At 40.6% G+C, this 18,767-nt stretch overlaps 2 protein-coding genes across 5 annotated transcripts in view; both read right to left on the bottom strand.

The window, feature by feature from the left end:
- Window positions 1-2,219: 2,219 nt before the first annotated feature.
- Sply (Sphingosine-1-phosphate lyase) lies at window positions 2,220-5,553 on the bottom strand. 2 transcript variants are annotated; one of them, XM_076794973.1, is made up of 9 exons: window positions 5,337-5,553; window positions 5,034-5,181; window positions 4,740-4,955; window positions 4,461-4,669; window positions 4,167-4,403; window positions 3,886-4,095; window positions 3,370-3,608; window positions 2,962-3,229; window positions 2,220-2,901 (listed from the first exon to the last, which is right to left on the bottom strand). In XM_076794973.1, the coding sequence occupies exons 2-9, from the start codon at window positions 5,173-5,175 to the stop codon at window positions 2,773-2,775; spliced, it is 1,650 nt and encodes a 549-aa protein (XP_076651088.1). In that variant the 5' UTR covers window positions 5,176-5,181; window positions 5,337-5,553; the 3' UTR covers window positions 2,220-2,772. The 2 variants fall into 2 exon arrangements, with proteins under 2 accessions (XP_076651088.1, XP_076651089.1); XM_076794974.1 differs by having other exon boundaries at window positions 5,034-5,177.
- Window positions 5,554-8,437: 2,884 nt separating this feature from the next.
- The window catches only part of Tusp (WD40 superfamily protein Tusp), a 69,810-nt gene continuing 59,480 nt past the window's right edge, over window positions 8,438-18,767 (bottom strand). The window contains exons 7-16 of one of the 3 annotated variants that reach the window (XM_076794955.1): window positions 18,609-18,697; window positions 18,393-18,527; window positions 17,421-17,823; window positions 14,881-15,058; window positions 13,257-14,814; window positions 13,068-13,181; window positions 12,728-12,950; window positions 11,261-11,440; window positions 11,033-11,180; window positions 8,438-10,509 (exon numbers count right to left, since the gene is read on the bottom strand). In XM_076794955.1, coding sequence (XP_076651070.1) covers window positions 11,064-11,180; window positions 11,261-11,440; window positions 12,728-12,950; window positions 13,068-13,181; window positions 13,257-14,814; window positions 14,881-15,058; window positions 17,421-17,823; window positions 18,393-18,527; window positions 18,609-18,697 — 2,997 coding nt within the window. In that variant the 3' untranslated portion in view covers window positions 8,438-10,509; window positions 11,033-11,063. The remainder of the gene's footprint in view (window positions 10,510-11,032; window positions 11,181-11,260; window positions 11,441-12,727; window positions 12,951-13,067; window positions 13,182-13,256; window positions 14,815-14,880; window positions 15,059-17,420; window positions 17,824-18,392; window positions 18,528-18,608; window positions 18,698-18,767) is intronic. The other 2 variants (XM_076794956.1, XM_076794957.1) reach the window with 2 other exon arrangements.

Here is an 18,767-nt window from a genome sequence, read left to right as displayed (position 1 = left end):
TATTAGGCGTGCGGCTTATTTATCCGGTACAAATTTATGTCCCGGAGCTACTTCGAATGTTATTTTGTATATTCGCGCGCGTCTTTACCGATGATTGAACGTCCCTAGTAGAAAGGGAAAGCGTGTAGCCGGACCGAAAAACACAGAAGGCGTTTCCAAACTCCTCGACCAAACACTTCCCTTCTGTTTCGTAATGCATTGTTTACACAAGTTATTTCGGCGAGGGAAAATTGCAAAATAAATAACGACTAGACCGCGGATTTTTATGCGAAATAAAAATTTTCTGCTTCAATTTCCAGAAACAGGAGCAAAATAGAAATGTCTTCCCTCTATTACTAATTACACCTTACTGAAGGTAATTATTAACCCTCGGACTCGTGCGAGTTCTAGTCATTCCTGACCCACACCGATATTTCATTACTACAGTTTTATTCCGATATAAGACGGTGGCTCGGGACCGGCTTTCGTCGTATTTCGGATGAGGGTACCTATGCGGCTTGACTTTGTCGCTCGAGCTTATCCCCACCGCTGCCGCGACGGGTCACGAATAAATGTAAAGCAGAAATGGGTATTGTGATAGAATCTATTATGTAACTATGTCAGGGGAACGTATGAGGGTTGAAGTAACTTCTTAAAAATACATGCTTGTAAATTAAGCCTGCGGTTCGATCGCTCGGCGTCGTTGTGGAATTAAGAGGTCATTAACACCGGACAGTATTACCAAGTCTGAATTCTCGCCTGGCGTTGAAGGAACTGGCAGCGTGCCAAGATGACCATCCACGATAACGCTGATATCTGAATTTCATCGTGATAGCGAACGTATCCATCAGGTCTTCGTGAACATGTTGATATAACCGGCAGAGTAAGGCTGTCCGTGTAACTGACCGAACTCCGTTCGCTCGTAGTGCCTTCCTTAATTTATGTAAACCGAAATTCCATGTAAAACGGTGCCAAACCAGTTTCTACCCTTTCAACGCATGCGATTAGTTGCTCGTTATTAATTAGCAAGTCGCTCCAGGGACACTTCTCAATCCCAGAAGGCTCTTGGATATCTTGTCAGCCGTGTCGCGAAACGTATCTCGGTATTTTGAATTTGCATCCCGGTACATATGAATCGAGATTCACAATCGTAAAAAGTAGCATGAAAATGAGTTTTTTTTTTTTTTTACTAATTTCAATAAGTCTGAAATAGTGTAACTACTATGATATTCTTAAACTCTTTTAATGTCTTTATTCGCCTTTGGTTCGCATAATATATGTTACTGTCATAGTTATCCGTTCGTTCTTCCAATTAATTTTTGGCTAGAAGAATTCTTAAGTTCAGTGATTAATGAAGATGAGAAATTCTTGGAGATACTTACGTTGATTGCTTTTTTCCAATGTTCTCCTCTTTAATTACTATTTTTCCAGTGGAGAACAGTTTTGAAAATGAGATAAATATTTTATTATATGGATTTGAAGTTAATCGATAATTCATCATTTATAGTTGATATTAAAAATCGTTACATTTAAAACTAGTGTGCTTCATTAGTTATTATATGTACTAAAATTACTTTAAAAAATTAAGAAAATAGATTAAATTTTAAAGAATTAAAATTTACCAAATTTACAAAGACACAACTTAAATTATTTGTGAGCCTAATCACCTTATTGAGATTTTAATCTTCGTTTATTAACATATTTATCATTTATAAATGAACGTGATGTTTTATAACAAATATATAATATTGTTCTATAATACTATGAACATATTCGCAACACATTCAAAATTCTGAACATATTATTCGTCTTTAAATATGTCATCCACTACAGTATTCTGGTAAACGTGGATGGAGCCGTAAGGGACAACACTAATGAATAAGTAACGCTAATGGTAATGAAACTGAATAACTGATATCGTTTGAAGGATTCATAGGAGGATCTCAAGAAGATCGAGTAAGAATGTCGGCGATACGAGATCGTAGCGGAATTTGCCCTCATAAATAATCCCTGAACCTCGATAAAATTTTTCTCATGTCGCAGTATACATAGACCGAATGCTCGACTAAATTGTTTTAATCTTTTACTTAAAAGCGCATCTTCGGCGCTCTTTATTTTTATCTTATTTTAGTTTAAAAAATTACCCCTTAAAGGAATGGCCATGGATGCAATACAAATTTATCAATACAAACTTCACTTTTTAAATCCGTATAAACTTACTATAGGTAAAAATACTTGCATTGTGTTTGTAGTTCCTTTATTATAATTGTTAATTTCAGTTTAGTACATCTTCGTACGACAGTAAACTATAAATACAGATTTTTATAAAATGTTCGTGTTATAAAAACAAGTGTAACAAAGTACTGTATAAAATATACAAAGATACTGCTATTATATCGTAATGCTTTATTCTTTATTTGTTTCTACGAAATGCTTTACAAAAAGGAATCATCTCGATTAAAATAACGTTTTGTACTTTCATAAGTTTCCTCACAGAGGCAAAAAATCTATTGTACAAAGTAAGTTTATTTTCATATTACATCGGTTCAATGTAATATGTAGAGGTAATTCGAAAATAATATTATACAATGGCATTGTACGTGGTTTTTTTTTCACTGCATCTTCACACACGCAATTTAAGCAGCAACAAAATAAATCCTTCTTTCTCAGAAACAAATCACGATAAAACATTCATACAATTCACACCACATCGTTCGTAATAGTAATTCATTAGTAGAAAAAGACAACGTGGATTAAAGTTAATCTTCTGAAACAAATTGTGCTAATAATAGTTTATTGTGGACCATTGCTGATCACCGTTTCTTCCTTGGGTGTGTAGTACATGGAATCCAAATAGCATTTTGTAAAATCACTAATAATACTTCTATCGGGTATAGTCTGCGTTATTCCGTACATAGCAAGCTAGAACACAGTTAGTTTTATATTGCAATGTTTACAGCAACATTTATCAATTATATTTACCTTTCCCTGTACGGGCACTTCTGGATTTTGCAGAATAACGCTCAATTCCACCTTAACATCGCTCAAAAATTGGTCTGCAATGCCAGGTTCAGTGTGCACGTGAGTAACACAAAAATGTATACCGCTAGGGAATTGAAGTGTATTTAAATTCCATCCCTTCACATTTAAAGCTTCCGATAACTTATAAATATCAAAATCGTTTGATCCCAGAGCGATAACTGAGGTAGCAGGGGTACCAAAAATGAAAATTCCATCCATTGTCTTCAGTCTGTAATCAGTTGTAAATATATCTACCTACTGATAGAGGTGTGCAAGAATTTTATCCGATACCGAGACGGGCTGTCGAAAAAATCGGGATTTCCCAGAATTATCAGAAAGAAAGAAAAACTAACAAATCAAAGCACATACCTCTGTTCAATGTATTTAGTAGTTTCTATAATTTTCTTAGTTGCTTCTAAATATCCATTGTAACCGAAATACATCATAGTGGCCCAGCACGATGCTATAATTCCACCAGCCCTTGAACCATTTACTGTTGGCGATCCATAAATGCCGCCAGGCCAGTCAGTTGATACAGTATATTGATGATGCCTATACTTTTTACTTCTATAAAGAATAATGGAAGATCCTTTAGGAGCAAATCCATACTAAAAATAAAACAAAATTTTACATTTATGCGAAAGTCAACGAATATGAATATATAGAGTTATATATAGAAAATATATAGTATTCCATTTAAAAAATTGAAGGTCATCTTCATTTCTAAAAAATACTGCAAAAAAAAATCACATAGACCATTACGTTTCTTGCAGAAAACAGTATTACTTTTTCCTCTTTCATTTTTTTTCGAATATTTATTATTTGCAAGAAAACTGCTGACTAGTAATAGGTTGAACGCCCTGTATAATTCTCTTATTTATATACCTTGTGTGTATCAGCTGATATACTGGTAACTCCAGGTAGTTTGAAGTCAAATGGTGGCACTTCGATTCCTGCTTCAGGCATGAAACAAAGCAGAAATCCACCAAGGCAGGCATCAACATGGACTGGAATGTTGTATTTTACTCCTAACTTAGAAATGGCTTCAATATTGTCCATTGTTCCATATGGGAAATTAGGAGTTGAACCGACTAACTGTTCCACACATGCTACATTAATATCATGTTTATCAATTTAATTGAAAAGTTATGTAGCACGAGGTTTACCATTACTGTATTTCTTGAAATAGCTCTTTCCATGTCTTTGATAGAAACTGTATAACTATGTGGATTAACAGGTACACAACGAACTTTAATGTTTAAATACTGAGCTGCTTTGTCGAAAGCAGAATGAGCTGTACTTGGTACTACCATATTTGGCTTCTTGATGCCTTTTACGTGTCTTGCATAGTCTCTGTATGTTTTGCAAGCCAGTAGAATGGACTCTGTACCGCCAGTACTCATCTAGAAAACAAAGCTTATTGTATTTTACTATGCTCATTAACATTTATAAGTGCTTACCGTGCCACAAGAATCTTCGTCCCCGTGGAACAAATGGCATGCTATTCTAACTACTTCTGCTTCCATTTTGCACACACCCGGGAAGACATCAGCATGCAAAGGATTTGTATAAGATGCAAATGAGTAGACATCTCCCATTAATTCTACTAGTTCGTGATCAATCCTGTACACAGCTCCAGATACTTTGCCGCTTTTCCAATCATAATCACCTAAACAGAAGTAAATAGATATTTGTATATAGTACGGACGAAAATAAGTTAATTTTTTTGTTTCTTTTACCTAATCGGATACACTGCTTTATTTTTTCTAATATCTCTTCCGACTTCAACCCATTATCTGGAAGCTTTGTAACGAATGGAACATGTTTCATTCTTTGCACGGCTTCCTTCTCGAATGATAAATTTATATTATTCAATTCCTGATTGACTTTGTCTCTGATATAAGGTATATGATTTCTTAAACTAAAGAGCTTCTTCTTTCCCCTTTCTTTAAGGCCTATAAAACAAAATTAAATAGATTTCGCACAGTTGAAATAATACTTTAAATATTCAAAATTTTAAATAAAATTTGTACTTTCATCTTGGAAAACAAAGTTCCACAGCCAAATTCCTGTGAGGATAGTTACACTTGTTGTGGCGGCTATTTGCCATGGTTCTTTGCCTTGAAAACTGTTATTTACAAAATCCTTCAGAATATTTAAACCAAAAGCAGACATGTCTATCTGAAACAAAGAAACACACATGTTGGTATGTAGGATTTATCGTAAGAAATTAATCACGAATCCTTTTCTGTCATTCTTTCTGTAATTCTATCTCGCTCTGTCACTTCCAACAGAGTTTTCTTTCTCACTTTGTCTTTGAATTATTAAACACGTACCTATGCTTTTAAAATGTGTCTCGTGTTAAAGCAGAACGTAACCATGCATCACGAAAGTTTCCCGCAGAACTGTAAAGCGGGTGTTAATGGTTTCAGGGACTAATACACGAGATAACAACACAACGACACGATGGTTTTCAAAGTTGTTCGTACGACCACAGACGAGGTATATGAGTAGACTAATCACCCAATGTATTCTTTTGTCATGCGCTCGTTGCTTGTTGAGGCTTTAGGGCCCCATTATTGTCACGTGGAACAAGTTCCGAACAGATGGCGCTTTTGCACTGTACTTTGCACGAGGTGGAAGGATATCTTTGTTTCCTACGAGAATTTTTTAAAATTGGTTAGGAGGTAAACGGTAGAATAAGAACGCGGTTGACGTGTAGAATTTCTTTCTTTATTTACAAATGTCTGATAATCATCAATGTACTCGGTAACAAAATCTGCTTGCACATATACTGAATGATTGTTCAGCACTAAGACGACAAATCAACAATCTCATCGCAGGAGAAAAAACAATACTGATACGACTTGCGTACTATGTATATCGTGTCGTTATCATATAATACTCAGTCACAAATGTTCACACGTGACGTAGCGTTTTTATTTTTGTTCTCTTCATAATATATAAGCATATTCTTAAATCGTTACGCTCGTGAACGAAACATAATTATACATATGAATATATCAACGAAAAGAAAGACTACCACCTATGGATCAACGTACATAGTCTGACTTGAGCTAGGCCGAACATTTTCGAACTGTCAGTCACGATTGGCGCCAGCAGCTACAAACGCTTCGGTGTCGGTGTTATGCGTGTACAATAATACGGTGAAATAACAATTGCTGTACAACAGTAGCATCGTGCAACATCCGACAGTATCATACGCCACTTTTGTAACTCATAGGTTCATCGCTTCATTCTCAATCATGCGTACGTATAGGCACTGTATTCATTGCCAAATAAGCGTTCGGTGATGATCAGAAATAAATGCTAGTCGAAACACGTTCAATTAACTGCTCAAGCTCAACAATAAAGCAAATACCAACATTGTTCGAGCCAAAATTAATTTGCTCGAAGAGTTCGAACGATTTTGTATTACACATAGATAAAAATAAGTATTTCGGTATATCTTATCTTCAAATGATATTGGGAGAACATAAGCCAATGATCCATGCACACTAATCTAATTTTCAACCAAATGTTTTTAAATTCACTCTTTGTAATTACAATTGTAGGTTGATTGGGTGATTTGCACGAAGGAAAATCAACACGAGTTCATTGTCTAACTAACTTTAGACTTGACAAAACTTTCTTGGCAAATATACATATGGTAAGAAAGCAGCTCGAAATTTCCGCACACAGCGATAACTCTCTTCAGTGATTATGAGCAGTTAATCGATCTCGATCCGTCCAAAATCCAAATTTCGCGTGGATCAGATTCAAAATCGAAATAAACCATCGAGTGACCGTCGATAAGCACAGCGTCGATCGTTTAATCAACAATAACAGGGCCCCCGGAAAACAATGGTGCTCGAAGAACGGTGATTGGAGAGAAACGTTGTTTCTTGCGTGACCTAAGTCCGTTTTTTTGTTCGGCGGATGCAATAAGGACGTATGCATATTAAAAATAGGTATGTCACATTGATGCGGATCTTTTTATATCAAAATTTCGTGCAAGTATGAAAATTTAACCATCGGTGGAACTTTCATTATAACGTGATTCTTTGTTTCTTTTCTTCGTCTTACTCCTCTTTTTCGCTTCTTTTTTTTTTTTTAATTATTTTCTCACTTTATTTTTCTTAAAATGACTCCTCGGACACGTCCGGCTTTCGTGAATAAAGGAAACTCTATATGGGTCTCATACAAAACGTTCTTCGATATATGTATTATGTATGAACTCATGGTCACCATCAGAGGATTGCGATACCACCGTCACGTGGTTAGATCGGTCTGTCATGATGCTTTAAAAATGTGCGTCGTTCTTGTTCCAGGTGTTCGTTGCTTTTTTATAACTAAGGCTTCCTCATACAAAACGCCATCGTGGTCGTGGCAAAATTCTAATAATGTAACTTTGATGCGTTAGCTTTCTAGAAACTGTCATTCCAAACGTACAACAAAACGTATTAAACAGAAGTATATCAATTTTCAAGGGGAAATAATCTGCGATACGGATAATATTTACAGTAGAACCTCGCTAGTTGCACGAAACGGGACCGAGAACGCGTGCAAAAGTCGAGGTTGCGCAACGAAAGGGGTAACCAATCGCGCGATCCGTTCCCCCACTTTTCCACTCTCCGTACTCCCCTAAGCTGCTCGGTATATCACATGGCCGCCGCAACCCGCACCACGTGTTCCAGATTCCATGGTGGGGATCGCTAGTATGCAACGAGCGAGGTTCTACCGTATAAAAATTAATTTCGATACGAGAATCCAGATTTTGTCATTCCACCACAAGCCACAGTGGCCTTTCGCATAATGCTTCTTTCATGAGTTAGTTGTTCATGTTCCGCGGTGCAAATGCAACAGTGTGTCGAACGTAAAACTGATTGATCGCTGTATGATATACATTACGTAGGTACGTGCTGTCGGCTACAGGTGACATTAAGTAATTTAGGACGTAAACTGTTTGCCTAGAAACGAAAACGATCGTATGACCTAGCGGATTTATACGTGTACGTATATTGCCAGTGACACTGTCAATATGTGTATAAATATTCATAGGGCTATCGCTAACTGACGAGTATGGGGCGGCCTGAACACTCGCTATAAATATGGTCGGAAAAAAGCTTGTTCTAAAATATCTCTAAATTGAGTGTACAGGGTGATTCATGCAGCTGTAACAAGCCATGCCTTTTGCTTGGTCGGAATTAGGAAAAAAAAGTTGGAGGAGAAAGGTGAATGATTTAAAAGTGGACCAAATATGCGTGCACACGTAGCAGTTGCACTATTCTTTTTTTAAATAAAAAGGGGATGCTCAAACGCCTCCTCATTACATTCCGAACATTTACAATTAGTGCAACCGCTTTCTAATTGTTTAATATGTAGTCGACTTTTAATCATTCACCTTTTTCGTGGAACTTTATTTTCAAATTTCAAGCGAAAAAGACGCCCTGGCTTGTTACAGTCGCGTGAATCGCCCTGCACAAAACGTCTGTAGACTCTTATCCTATTCGGAGGTTATCCAAACAATTAGTGTAATCCTGAAAAATTATGGTCACAACATGGATAAGACACTCTGTTGGTTTCTACGTGTTTAGCCGGACTATAGAAAGAATTGACTTCGACCACGTCTTAGTATCGGATCTTCTAAGGAATTCTCTTATTCAGCGAAGAATTCAGCTAATAGAGTGAAGCGTGTGCCGCGATTCACATTCGAATAGAACCGAACAACATTGAACTATACTTCACGGAGACGACGATCACACGATAACAAAAAAAAAAAAAGAAAAAAGAAAAAAGAAAAAAACGAACGGTAACGCTTCTTGTCACGATTATACACGAGAAAACGAGCTGAAGGTTTTCCGCATTCGCGATCAACCACGTCAATTCTTCAATCCGACTATCATTCGTCCTCCAACGAATTTCGCGTATCTCCTAGGATCGATGACGTATTGATTAGCACAATAGCACTGTTGGTCTGTGTATATCTACGTAGCAACGAAAATTTAGAATCGTGTCCCCTAGCGCAGTTGCAAATTTAACTGTACGTTCAAGGCCACCTCTTATTCTATGGGGGTGACGGTAGAAGGGCCTCGAGTGGCCAGTTAAGTTTGATTTCGACGCACACCCCTCCCCCTCCCCCACCCACGGTTCACGATCATCGATTCAGGCGCCCCAACCTCGAGATTTCGAAAAAAAGTATCCCATTAGCGCTCCTCGCGTAGGCCTGACGTTCATCATTCACGTTACTTACAATTAGGCGAATGAAATACAACGATCACGGGTTAAGTACACACACGACAGTTAGTTTCGACGCGTGGCCGCATCGGCATACAGGCGAAATACTTTTCATCCCTTAAACATTTTCCTATAACCCACCCCCACCCCCGCCCCTCCCCCAGTCTCGCGTCAGTCCTGCTTCGACGAGGACGAATACAGGCCGGACGTTAAAAAGTTGACCATTTAGCGTTACGAGATTATTCATCTGTGTGTGTATGTGTGTGTTTGTGTATGTGTGTTTTCTTTTCTCTTTCTCTCTCTCTCTTTATCTCTCTATCTCTCTCTCTCTCATCGTTTTATTTAAATACGCGTTAAGAAACATTTAATCGAACAACATGAAACGCTCGCGTGAATGTGCGAGTCCGTCAATATACATATACGTGTATATAAAATTCGAATACATCCGGCGGACCGCAAAAATGAACGAGGTGAACTTTCAACAGCATTACTAGACTCCAACGTGTCGCATAAACTATACAAAAATGAGCACTCGAAATTGGGAGAAACGAAATATCTTTGGACGGTACGGCGAAGAAGCATTTTTCAACGAAATCTTATTATTTTTTTTTTTTTACCACGGTTCCCCAGCCACAAACTCTTTCATCCCCCGTTTTCTTGTTTATCTTTCATTTCTCGATCCTTCTTCTCTCTCTTTCGTGTCTCTCCGTGCTCTTCCGCTCGGGTTCGAGTCGCTTTCGCAACGGCCCTCGCGAAAAATCCGCGAATCGAGGTGTGCTAAGCATCGAAACACTTTTCTTAGTTTTCGACCGGCCTCGCGCGCAAGGCCCCGCAAGAAGGTGCTCTTCCCCTAATTTCTTTTTGCTCTCCACACGCTACACACAAGGCCATATGCTTCCAACTCATCTGCAAAAATTTCTCTATTGTGGCGACGGCTGATGATTCCCTTCATCTTTCCTTTTTCCCCCTTTGAACGATCACTTGGTTACTTAAAGTCTTACTCTAGCCCGTCACTAGCTTTAATAATCGAAAGACATGTGGCTCTATTACACGCTCGAAAGCTGTACTTAAAGATGTCTTCTTTGTTTTTTTTTTTCTCGTTTGTAACTCCTCTGCAGTTCTATGTGTAGCGTATTTTGTTACAGCTTTAATTTCCCTACGACTCGCTAATTTTTCTTCTTTTTTCTTTCTTTTCTTGTTGGACGAATATTTCGTTTTAGGTAGAATCTCGGGCGCCGCTCCTGGTACTCGTACTCCGAATTTCACGCGAACCTGCAAGTTCGTTGCTAATTAGAACATTTGTTTATTACTTTCCACATAATGTTAATCCTTAACGTACCAGTGCCGCCATATAAGCGGCACTTTCACTTACTGGGTCCAATGCCGCGTATATGGCGGCAAAAATCAAATTTATATCATCTTGTTATCCTATTACTCAAAATGCTATTACTTAAAATATAAATATTTTCCTTTCTATGCTTGATACAAAACTGTTGAGTCCACAGTTTCTCTTCGCACGAAAAATAATTTTAATAGTTTTCTTTCCTGATCCAATTTGGAATTCCACATTTGTCCAAGATTCATTTAAATGTGCATATAATCGTGCAAATATTACAGTGCATATAATTTGCATAAATATTTGTGTAAAATTGTACAAGATTGTACATTTACGAGACATACGTCTACATTGAAACACGTGACATATTCACACGCATAATCTTTCCTGCACGAGCTCGGAGACTGGGTGTGTCGGCGAATCACAATGTAATGCACGTGATTAGAATTATTTACATACTTGTATCAAATGGCGTACCGAAGACTGTCAGTTACTTGAGCCGTTGTGTAACATTCGCCAAGGCAACAGCGAACGCTTGTAATGCACTAAAAGGATATTGGAAATCTAGTGTGTAGGCGTTCCCATCTATCCTCCCAAATTGCATGACCTAATAGGAAATTGGAACGAATGTAGCGGTAGTTCGTGTACGGGGCAGACAGAGATTCTATTAAAAGCTCGTTTTCCTACCTGTCGGCCCTTGAATTCTATTTGGAAATTCTTCGCGCTTTCTTGAGTCACTCTGCCACCAAAATCGAGTTGATATACTTGGCTCGCCTCGTTCCACATCGGTGCCTTATTGTGCATCACCAGCTCCCGTTTCACCGCTTCCGATTTGTGGCCGGATATTCCCGCACCCTTCTGCTTTAACTATGCATCGTTGTTATAAATGCATTGTCATCGTAACGTATGTTGTTTTATATGAGCTCTAATTATCGCTATAACAACAGTCTTTTCTACATAGTTAATACCAAACTGTTTAAAACAGAATCAATATTGAGATTCGTGCAAATTTTTGTCTAGAAAAGCTATTTGGTCGAGAAGAAAGTATTTTTTTAACCCTTTGCACACGAGGCCTTTTTCGCTTGCGCAAACCAGCAACTCGAGACGATTTCGGCCAAATTAGGGAAACATTTTACAAGTACTTTAAAATCATTTATAAACAAACAAACGTGTACAAATAAGAAAATTTCACCAATTTATTTATTTTTATATCGAAAACAACAAAATTTGAGAAATATTATACTCTGTAATTAGTTTTTGTATGATATTTCGTAAAACAATGCCCAAGATGCATCCTAGGTTTACCAGGACACGTATCACAATAATTACAGTCCCTTTTCGGCCCTTTAAGTACTATGTGCAGGTTTCCACTGAGTCTGATGTCATCAGAATGCGACGTAGACGCTTGCTCACGATGCTGGCGATATGTTCCTCTCAATTGCTCAACAAGTGTTTTTAAAAATTGAAAATGGCTCAGTGGCTTTTTCCCTTTTTTAGTCTTCTCTTGTTTGTAGAGAAGGTAAGAATTGATCAGGCAAATTTCCACGACCCAAAAAAAAAAGACTGTAACGCCGCAGCAGCGTCGCACAGTGGGCAATTTGGACGAAAACGGATTCGAAATCAAAGAACTTTCGATAGAAATGATTTCATTAGTTTTTGTCACAAAAATCTATTTTTTGCAAAATTCTGACGTCGTAGACAAATTTTCAGACCAGATTTTAAATCAGCGTGAAAAAAATCTATGGGAAATGATGTATAACATGTTAAAAAAAATTTTTTCCGCGCGTGGTATTGGAAAAACCACAATTTTCTTGAAATTGTGCAAGTTTAACGAATTTTCTCAAGGTTAAAAAACGTTCGTACCATAATCTCTTTATTTTTCCCATATTCTACAAAGTTTCAGCTTTAATTTAAAAAAAATTTCATCACTCTACCTCATTTCTATCGAAAGTTCTTTGATTTTGAATCCGATTCAAATCAGCCGGGCGCCTCGAGTGCAAAGGGTTAATAGTAAAAAATAGAAAATATAGTCTTTCTTTCTATAAAAATACGTTCAGCGAGAAACTATACAGATTAAATGATCGAAAAAGAGGGTGAAATTATGTTTGAAGTTTGTCTTTGGAATCTCGTGACATTGTTACTGTTTTTACGGACCTTTTGACGTAACTGCGCCTTCTGGAAGGTCTCAAGGTCTCTGTAGTTCATCGACGAATCGTCCGGGAGCAGGCCTTCCTCGTCCGAGCTTTCGCCCCGGCTTTTTCGTGTTTTTCTGCTTAACAAGGGACTTGATAGAAGTCGTCTCCTAATTGGCGACGCTGACGCCGGTCTTTTTCCTTTCTTCGAGGGTGCTGGACTACTGGGGGAACTTCTAGGCAATCTGAGAAATAGATGTTTCGTTGATAAATTGGCGGCTTATCGTTCCTCGAGAACCAAGAAACAAAATCTTTTGTATAACTAATCCGAGGTGTTCCCTAACGCTGTACGACATATTTACCTGGACGATGGACGAGGCGACGGTGGTGGCAAGGAATGACTTTCATCGAAATCTCGCAGCCGAGCTGCGAGCCCGTCTAGTGATGACGCCAGTGAACCGCTTGGACTGGAGCCTCTGCAGAATGTAATGTAAGAAAAATGAGATTATCAAATTATAAAACGATCTCAACCGATCCTATTCTAAACTCACCTAGCGGGCGAATTAGGACTGTCTAGTCGGCTCGGTTTAGCAGGAGGATTCGCGGTGCTAGCGCCGGCGACTCGTTTCGCGCATTCGGCGGACACCTCGGCCGCGTCCGGTGTCTTCTCCAAGGACTCGTTGCTCTTGGCCTCGGTGATTTCCGCGTTACTGACCCCCGGCGCCTCTTCGATGTGTTCGGGCAATTTCGGCGGAGCGGCCACGTGATCGTTCACGGGGAATATATCACTGGAATCCAAACTCCTTGATTTGCCGCAGTTACGGAGTCTCGGTGACTTGGACGTCTGCTGTCCTATCTCGAGCTGAGCCTTGTTCTTTTTTCTCCGTTTGGTCTTCCTCGACACGAGGACCAGCCTCTTGTTGGGCGCCTCTTTCCTGAGCATCTTGAGCGCGACGTCGCAGGGAACCATTTGCGCGTCGACCATGTCCAGATAGCCGACGCTGCAGCTCCTGACTATGGAGTCGTTCACGCATAGGGGGCCGATACTGACGACCGTCGGTGTTCTGTGCACACCTCTGGCCTGTTCCAAGGCCACCGCTTCTCCGCGTGTCTCGTCGTCGATGAAACGCATCTCCTCGGCCCGGCCGCTCGTGCTGCACGCGGGCAAGTAGCCGGCGTTCGTTTTCCCGCACGACTCGTGCGACTTGAAGTCTTTGAACTTCGCGTTGCAGTGCGAGCACGCCTGGCCGACGCACTGCTCGATGTTCTCTGGAAATTGATAAGAACACGCGGGCGAATGGTTACTGGCCAAGTGTATACCGTTTTTGCTGAAAGCACCGTTGCTCTGCCCGTGGCTCAAAGCTGTCGCGCCGTTGCCGGAGTTGTGACTGCTTTTCCTACCCTGAACACCGTTGAGGAAGATCGCCTGCGGCTGGGAGCAACTGTTGTTGTTGTCCAGACCGTTCACGATGGAACTTTGCGGGCAATCGCGGCTGCTCGACGCCTCCGCGCCGGGACTCTGACCGTTGTGCATGGACATGATCGACGTCGCGCAGGATGACAGCACGGACTTGTCGTCCTGACCGATGTGATTGAACTTGTTGTTCTCCAGCTCCTTCTTCGTGACCATACCAGCCTGCTGGTCAGCCAGAACGGTTTTCATGCGTTGGATGTTGTTCGCGTAGTCGGTCCCCGTGTTCGACGTCGCGATGATCGTTTGCGTCGGCGCGACCGCGTTTTTAGGGGACTGAAGGGCCGGCACGTCGCAACATCTGGGCGGATTGTGTCTGGCCGGGGTTCTGTAGGTGTTCGCGGATGCGGTTCTCAGGTTGTCGTACAAATTCCCGATTTCCTGCAGGTCCACGTAGGGCAGCTCGTTCTCGTAGTTCTCGACCCTGGACAGCGTGGCGGGCAGGGCTTCGTTGGCCATGAACTGATTGGAAATTTGAGATTTCGGACGACTCGAGTTCAGTCGCGCGTTGCGCGGCGTCATCGGCGCGATCGGCGGCGGTTGCGCGTCCGGCGTGCTCCTCGAAGCTCCCTGCAGCTCCTGGAACGTCTCCTCTTCGTCCTCGGAGAACAGATTAGGGTTGAAGGTGGGATCGGGACCTGGAAATCCGGACGAGAAATTCCGTTAGGTTTGTTTCGCGTTGTTGCTCGCAGCCGAGAACGTACCTGCCGGAACGTCGTCACGCAACTCCGTCATCACCAGAGTCATTTGCCGCGGCTGCAGATGCAGCAACGACGTTCGATAGGTGACTTGACCCAGGTTCGCGGGCACCGAGTCTGCCAATCCGTGAAACTTGAATTTCGTGCCCCAGATATTGGACGTTACTTCGACGAGCCTCGCGTGCTACAAACAGATACGTCTTGTGACACCGGGCGGTCACGCGACCACCTTCGCCGGGTACTCTAAGACCGAAAGGGCTCGTTAAACTTTTGCTACATCACGCAATTCCTCTTGCCCCGAGTCGAACCCCGTTCTCTTTCACGGGATTGTCGCCGAAACACACCTTAAAAAGTCCTCGGGGAGACGGGCACGGTCGGGGACAAGATTAAATTGGCGCCCTTTAAAAGCTAATAACTTTTTTTTTCAAATTCGACCAGACGACCTGAGCTGACGAAAGGATTAGTTTACTAGATCATGTATGAAAAAAAAAGCGAAAAGAAAATATTCATCTGTGGCTATAATGAAAATTTATAATATTCCTTTCCCAGATCTAAGTTGCATACATGCACAAAGTTTCATAGAAATCGATTACGGTTGCTACGAGACATACAGTCGGTCACGAAAATATTCGGACATCACTATAGTTTTGACTGTTATAGTCCGTACTTCAGAAATTTATGCAATAAGAACAAAAAGAGGTTTCATGTATGTTACTGTGCAGCGTGTAGTTAACAAGAACATAAGAGATATTTATTTACGATAAGTGATTACATAAATAATAAAAGAGAAATGGAAAGTACGCTCATTTTCATGTCACGAAAATATTCGGACACTTGTTATACTTCTCAAGTGTCCAGGTTCCAGGAACTGACTGAAACAATGTTTGTAAACACATCAATCATACTGTGTACAGAGTATGTTAGAGATCGAATATTTGTCAGTCTTGCTCAAAATTTGTGCGAAATGGATCGGAAAAGTAAGAACACGTCGTTTTATATGCGACAATTAGTAATTTTTCATCGGGAAAAGGGGAAATCGATTCGCAAAATTGCAAATTTATTAAATATTAGTAAGAGCACGGTATGGGATATTGTGTGACGTTACAAGAACGAAGATAGAATTGAATCTATCCCTCAAGGCGGACGCAAACCGATCCTCAATACTCGTGATAAACGCTCCATAATTAGGAGAATCAAATGTGATCCTCGGATAAGTGCTCCAAAGTTAGCAGCTGAATTAAATAATGACCGTGGAATATCGGTGCATCCGGAAAACATAAGAAGAGTGTTACGATCGGAGGGCTATAATGGAAGAATAGCTCGAAAAAAGCCGTATATTAACGCGAACAACAGGATGAACGGACTGAATTTTGCAAAAAACTATATTTCGAAGAAAAGTCAGTGGTGGGAAGACGTAATTTTCGCGGACGAGTCCAAATTTAATATTTATGGAAGCGATGGAAGAATTAGAGTTTGGCGGAAATCGAAAGAAGAATTAAATCCGAGACATTTGCAGCCGACTATGAAACACGGTGGTGGGTCTGTGATGGTGTGGGGCTGTATTTCGGCCCATGGAGTAGGCGAATTAGTTTTTATGGACGACATCCTCGATAAAAATAGGTATCTGCACATTTTGCAAAACAATTTTTAAAAAAGTGCTGATAATATGGGACTTCAAAGTGGGATAAAATCTTATCAGGATAACGACCCAAAGCACAAATCGCGTATTGTGCAAGAATTCTTATTATACACTTGCAAGAATGTCCTCCACGCACCACCGCAATCGCCAGATTTGAATCCCATTGAAAATTTATGGGATGAATTAGATCGCCGAATTCGAACAACTCCCATAAACAATAAGGACGAACTAAAAAGACGTCTGCAAGAAGAATGGCTACGTATCGGGTAAGATTATTTAAAAAGAATAATTTGTAATATGCCAACGCGTTTACGGCACGTCATAAAACATATGGGATATCCAACAAAATATTAATTTATAAAAACAAGATTCATATATAGTGTTATATGCTTAGTTTTGATAGTGTCCGAATATTTTCGTGACATGAAAATGAGCGTACTGTCCATTTTTCTTTTATTATTTATGTAATCACTTATCGTAAATAATTATCTCATATGTTTTTGTTAACTACACACTGCATAGTAACATACGTGAAACCTCTTTTTGTTCTTATTGCATACATTTCTGAAGTACGGACTATAACAGTCAAAACTATAGTGGTGTCCGAATATTTTCGTGACCGACTGTAAATAATTAAAAGTGGCCAAAATGTATATGTATGACCCTAGTAGTATGGGTCACGCGAGACCCAGTCAACTACGATTCGTCACGTGAGAGTCAAACGAGTCAGAAGATATGCAGTTCTCAATCTCATAGAATTATTGAAGGAAAAAGGAAATTTCTGCTTGTTTCCCGTATTGTGCCATTGATGGAGACAATTTTTATTTCAGCGACCAGTTTGGGTGATTCTGGAGATAGTCAAAATGGAAAGAGACGAGTTTCACAGACCCGTCAGGCGAAGCTTTACCTCGGGCAGAGTGTCCACGTAAGTGAGATCGTCATTCTCCTCGTTCGTCTTGTCCTCTCCTCTTTTTCTCCTGTTTTTCCGTTTGTTCCTCGGCGAACCGCACAAATCGGCCGTGTCCCTTTCCGTGTCGGAACCGTCACTGAACGACGGACATTGTGACGTGTCCTCCACGATTTGCAAAGTGTCCTGACTCTGCGGATCGAATATCACGAACTCTGGCCTGATTTTGCTGGTTCGCCTACCCTTCAGCAGGGGCACCAGCCCTCCCAGATACTCTAGGTATAACGTGTAACATGGAACCGGCTCCACCGCGTGTCTGAGCATGGTGCAGTGCAACCTTCCTCCTCCAGGAGGTGGTCGCGATACGAAACGCCTTAGCTCCCTTGGTTCGGGCACAGAACATCTGAAAGCAGGTTGCGCAATCTTCTAATCGGATCGAATCGCGCTGGTTACGTAAAGTTACCATTTCAGGTAGAAATCGTGTTAGGGGACGGGGGCTAATGTTACTTGACACTTTGCACTTTTGTGCCCGCGAAAGTGCAAGCGGTCATGTCTAATCTGATTAACAGCCTCTTGCTTCGCTGGCGGCTCTGTGCTGTTTCGTTGTTTTCGATTGTGGACAGTATTTTTGTGCGAATACATTGAAACTAACTTTCCATTCTATTCTTGCGTTATTGAACATGTCGTTTCGACGTTATGCTACTTTTGCGGACATCGGTGTGGCGGTCAACGTGTTAAACAATAAATGGTGTATCTTCGGTTACATCGAACTTCATTTACCTTCACTGTTAAAATACTGTCATTGAACACAACGCACCCCCTCTTCGAGGTATTAAATTATGGAGTCTCCGAATGTTATGTTGCGTACTACGACTTTAGATGGCAAAGTATTTATATACTTTTAATTTGACTGTATTTATGGGGAGAACGGCTTATTTTTTTTCTATCAATTTTTAGGAATTTGCTGATTACCTTATTGTACTAGCGAAGAGTGCGGCCACGGACGCTCTCAATCTCGGTGGCAATGGAAGCTGTTGAACACTGGACTCCCTAGTTAGTGCAGCTCTGACTGCCAAACGCGACAACAGCTGCAGCGATCCGACTCGTCTGTGAACGTAACGCATTTCATAATCGCGTTGTCATGAGAAATAGGCTGTAACAATAATAATAACGCGCGGCACGAATTACCTTGACACCCAGGCCGCGTGAACACGTGCTCCCGTCGCAACGAAAAGTCTCCTGTCGTTGTGGCCCCACGTAAGCGCCGACACTGGGCACTGGCATCGATAAGAGGGAAAATTAATGTGCATTAGGGGATCGCAGTGCTCTTACGATAGCAGATAAGCC

The sequence above is a fragment of the Halictus rubicundus genome, chromosome 10, assembly GCF_050948215.1.
Source record: "Halictus rubicundus isolate RS-2024b chromosome 10, iyHalRubi1_principal, whole genome shotgun sequence".
Lineage (NCBI taxonomy): Eukaryota > Metazoa > Arthropoda > Insecta > Hymenoptera > Halictidae > Halictus > Halictus rubicundus.
This window is presented reverse-complemented; position numbering and strand designations above follow the sequence as displayed.

Coding starts and splice junctions, on each gene's coding strand:
- Sply (XM_076794973.1), bottom strand. CDS start 5,175: ATGTCTGCTTTTGGTTTAAATATTCTGAAGGATTTTGTAAATAACAGT. Junction 4,096..4,166: donor TTTCAAGAAATACAGTAATG/GTAAACCTCGTG, acceptor TGTGTGGAACAG/TTAGTCGGTTCAACTCCTAA. Junction 2,902..2,961: donor AAGTGCCCGTACAGGGAAAG/GTAAATATAATT, acceptor ACTGTGTTCTAG/CTTGCTATGTACGGAATAAC.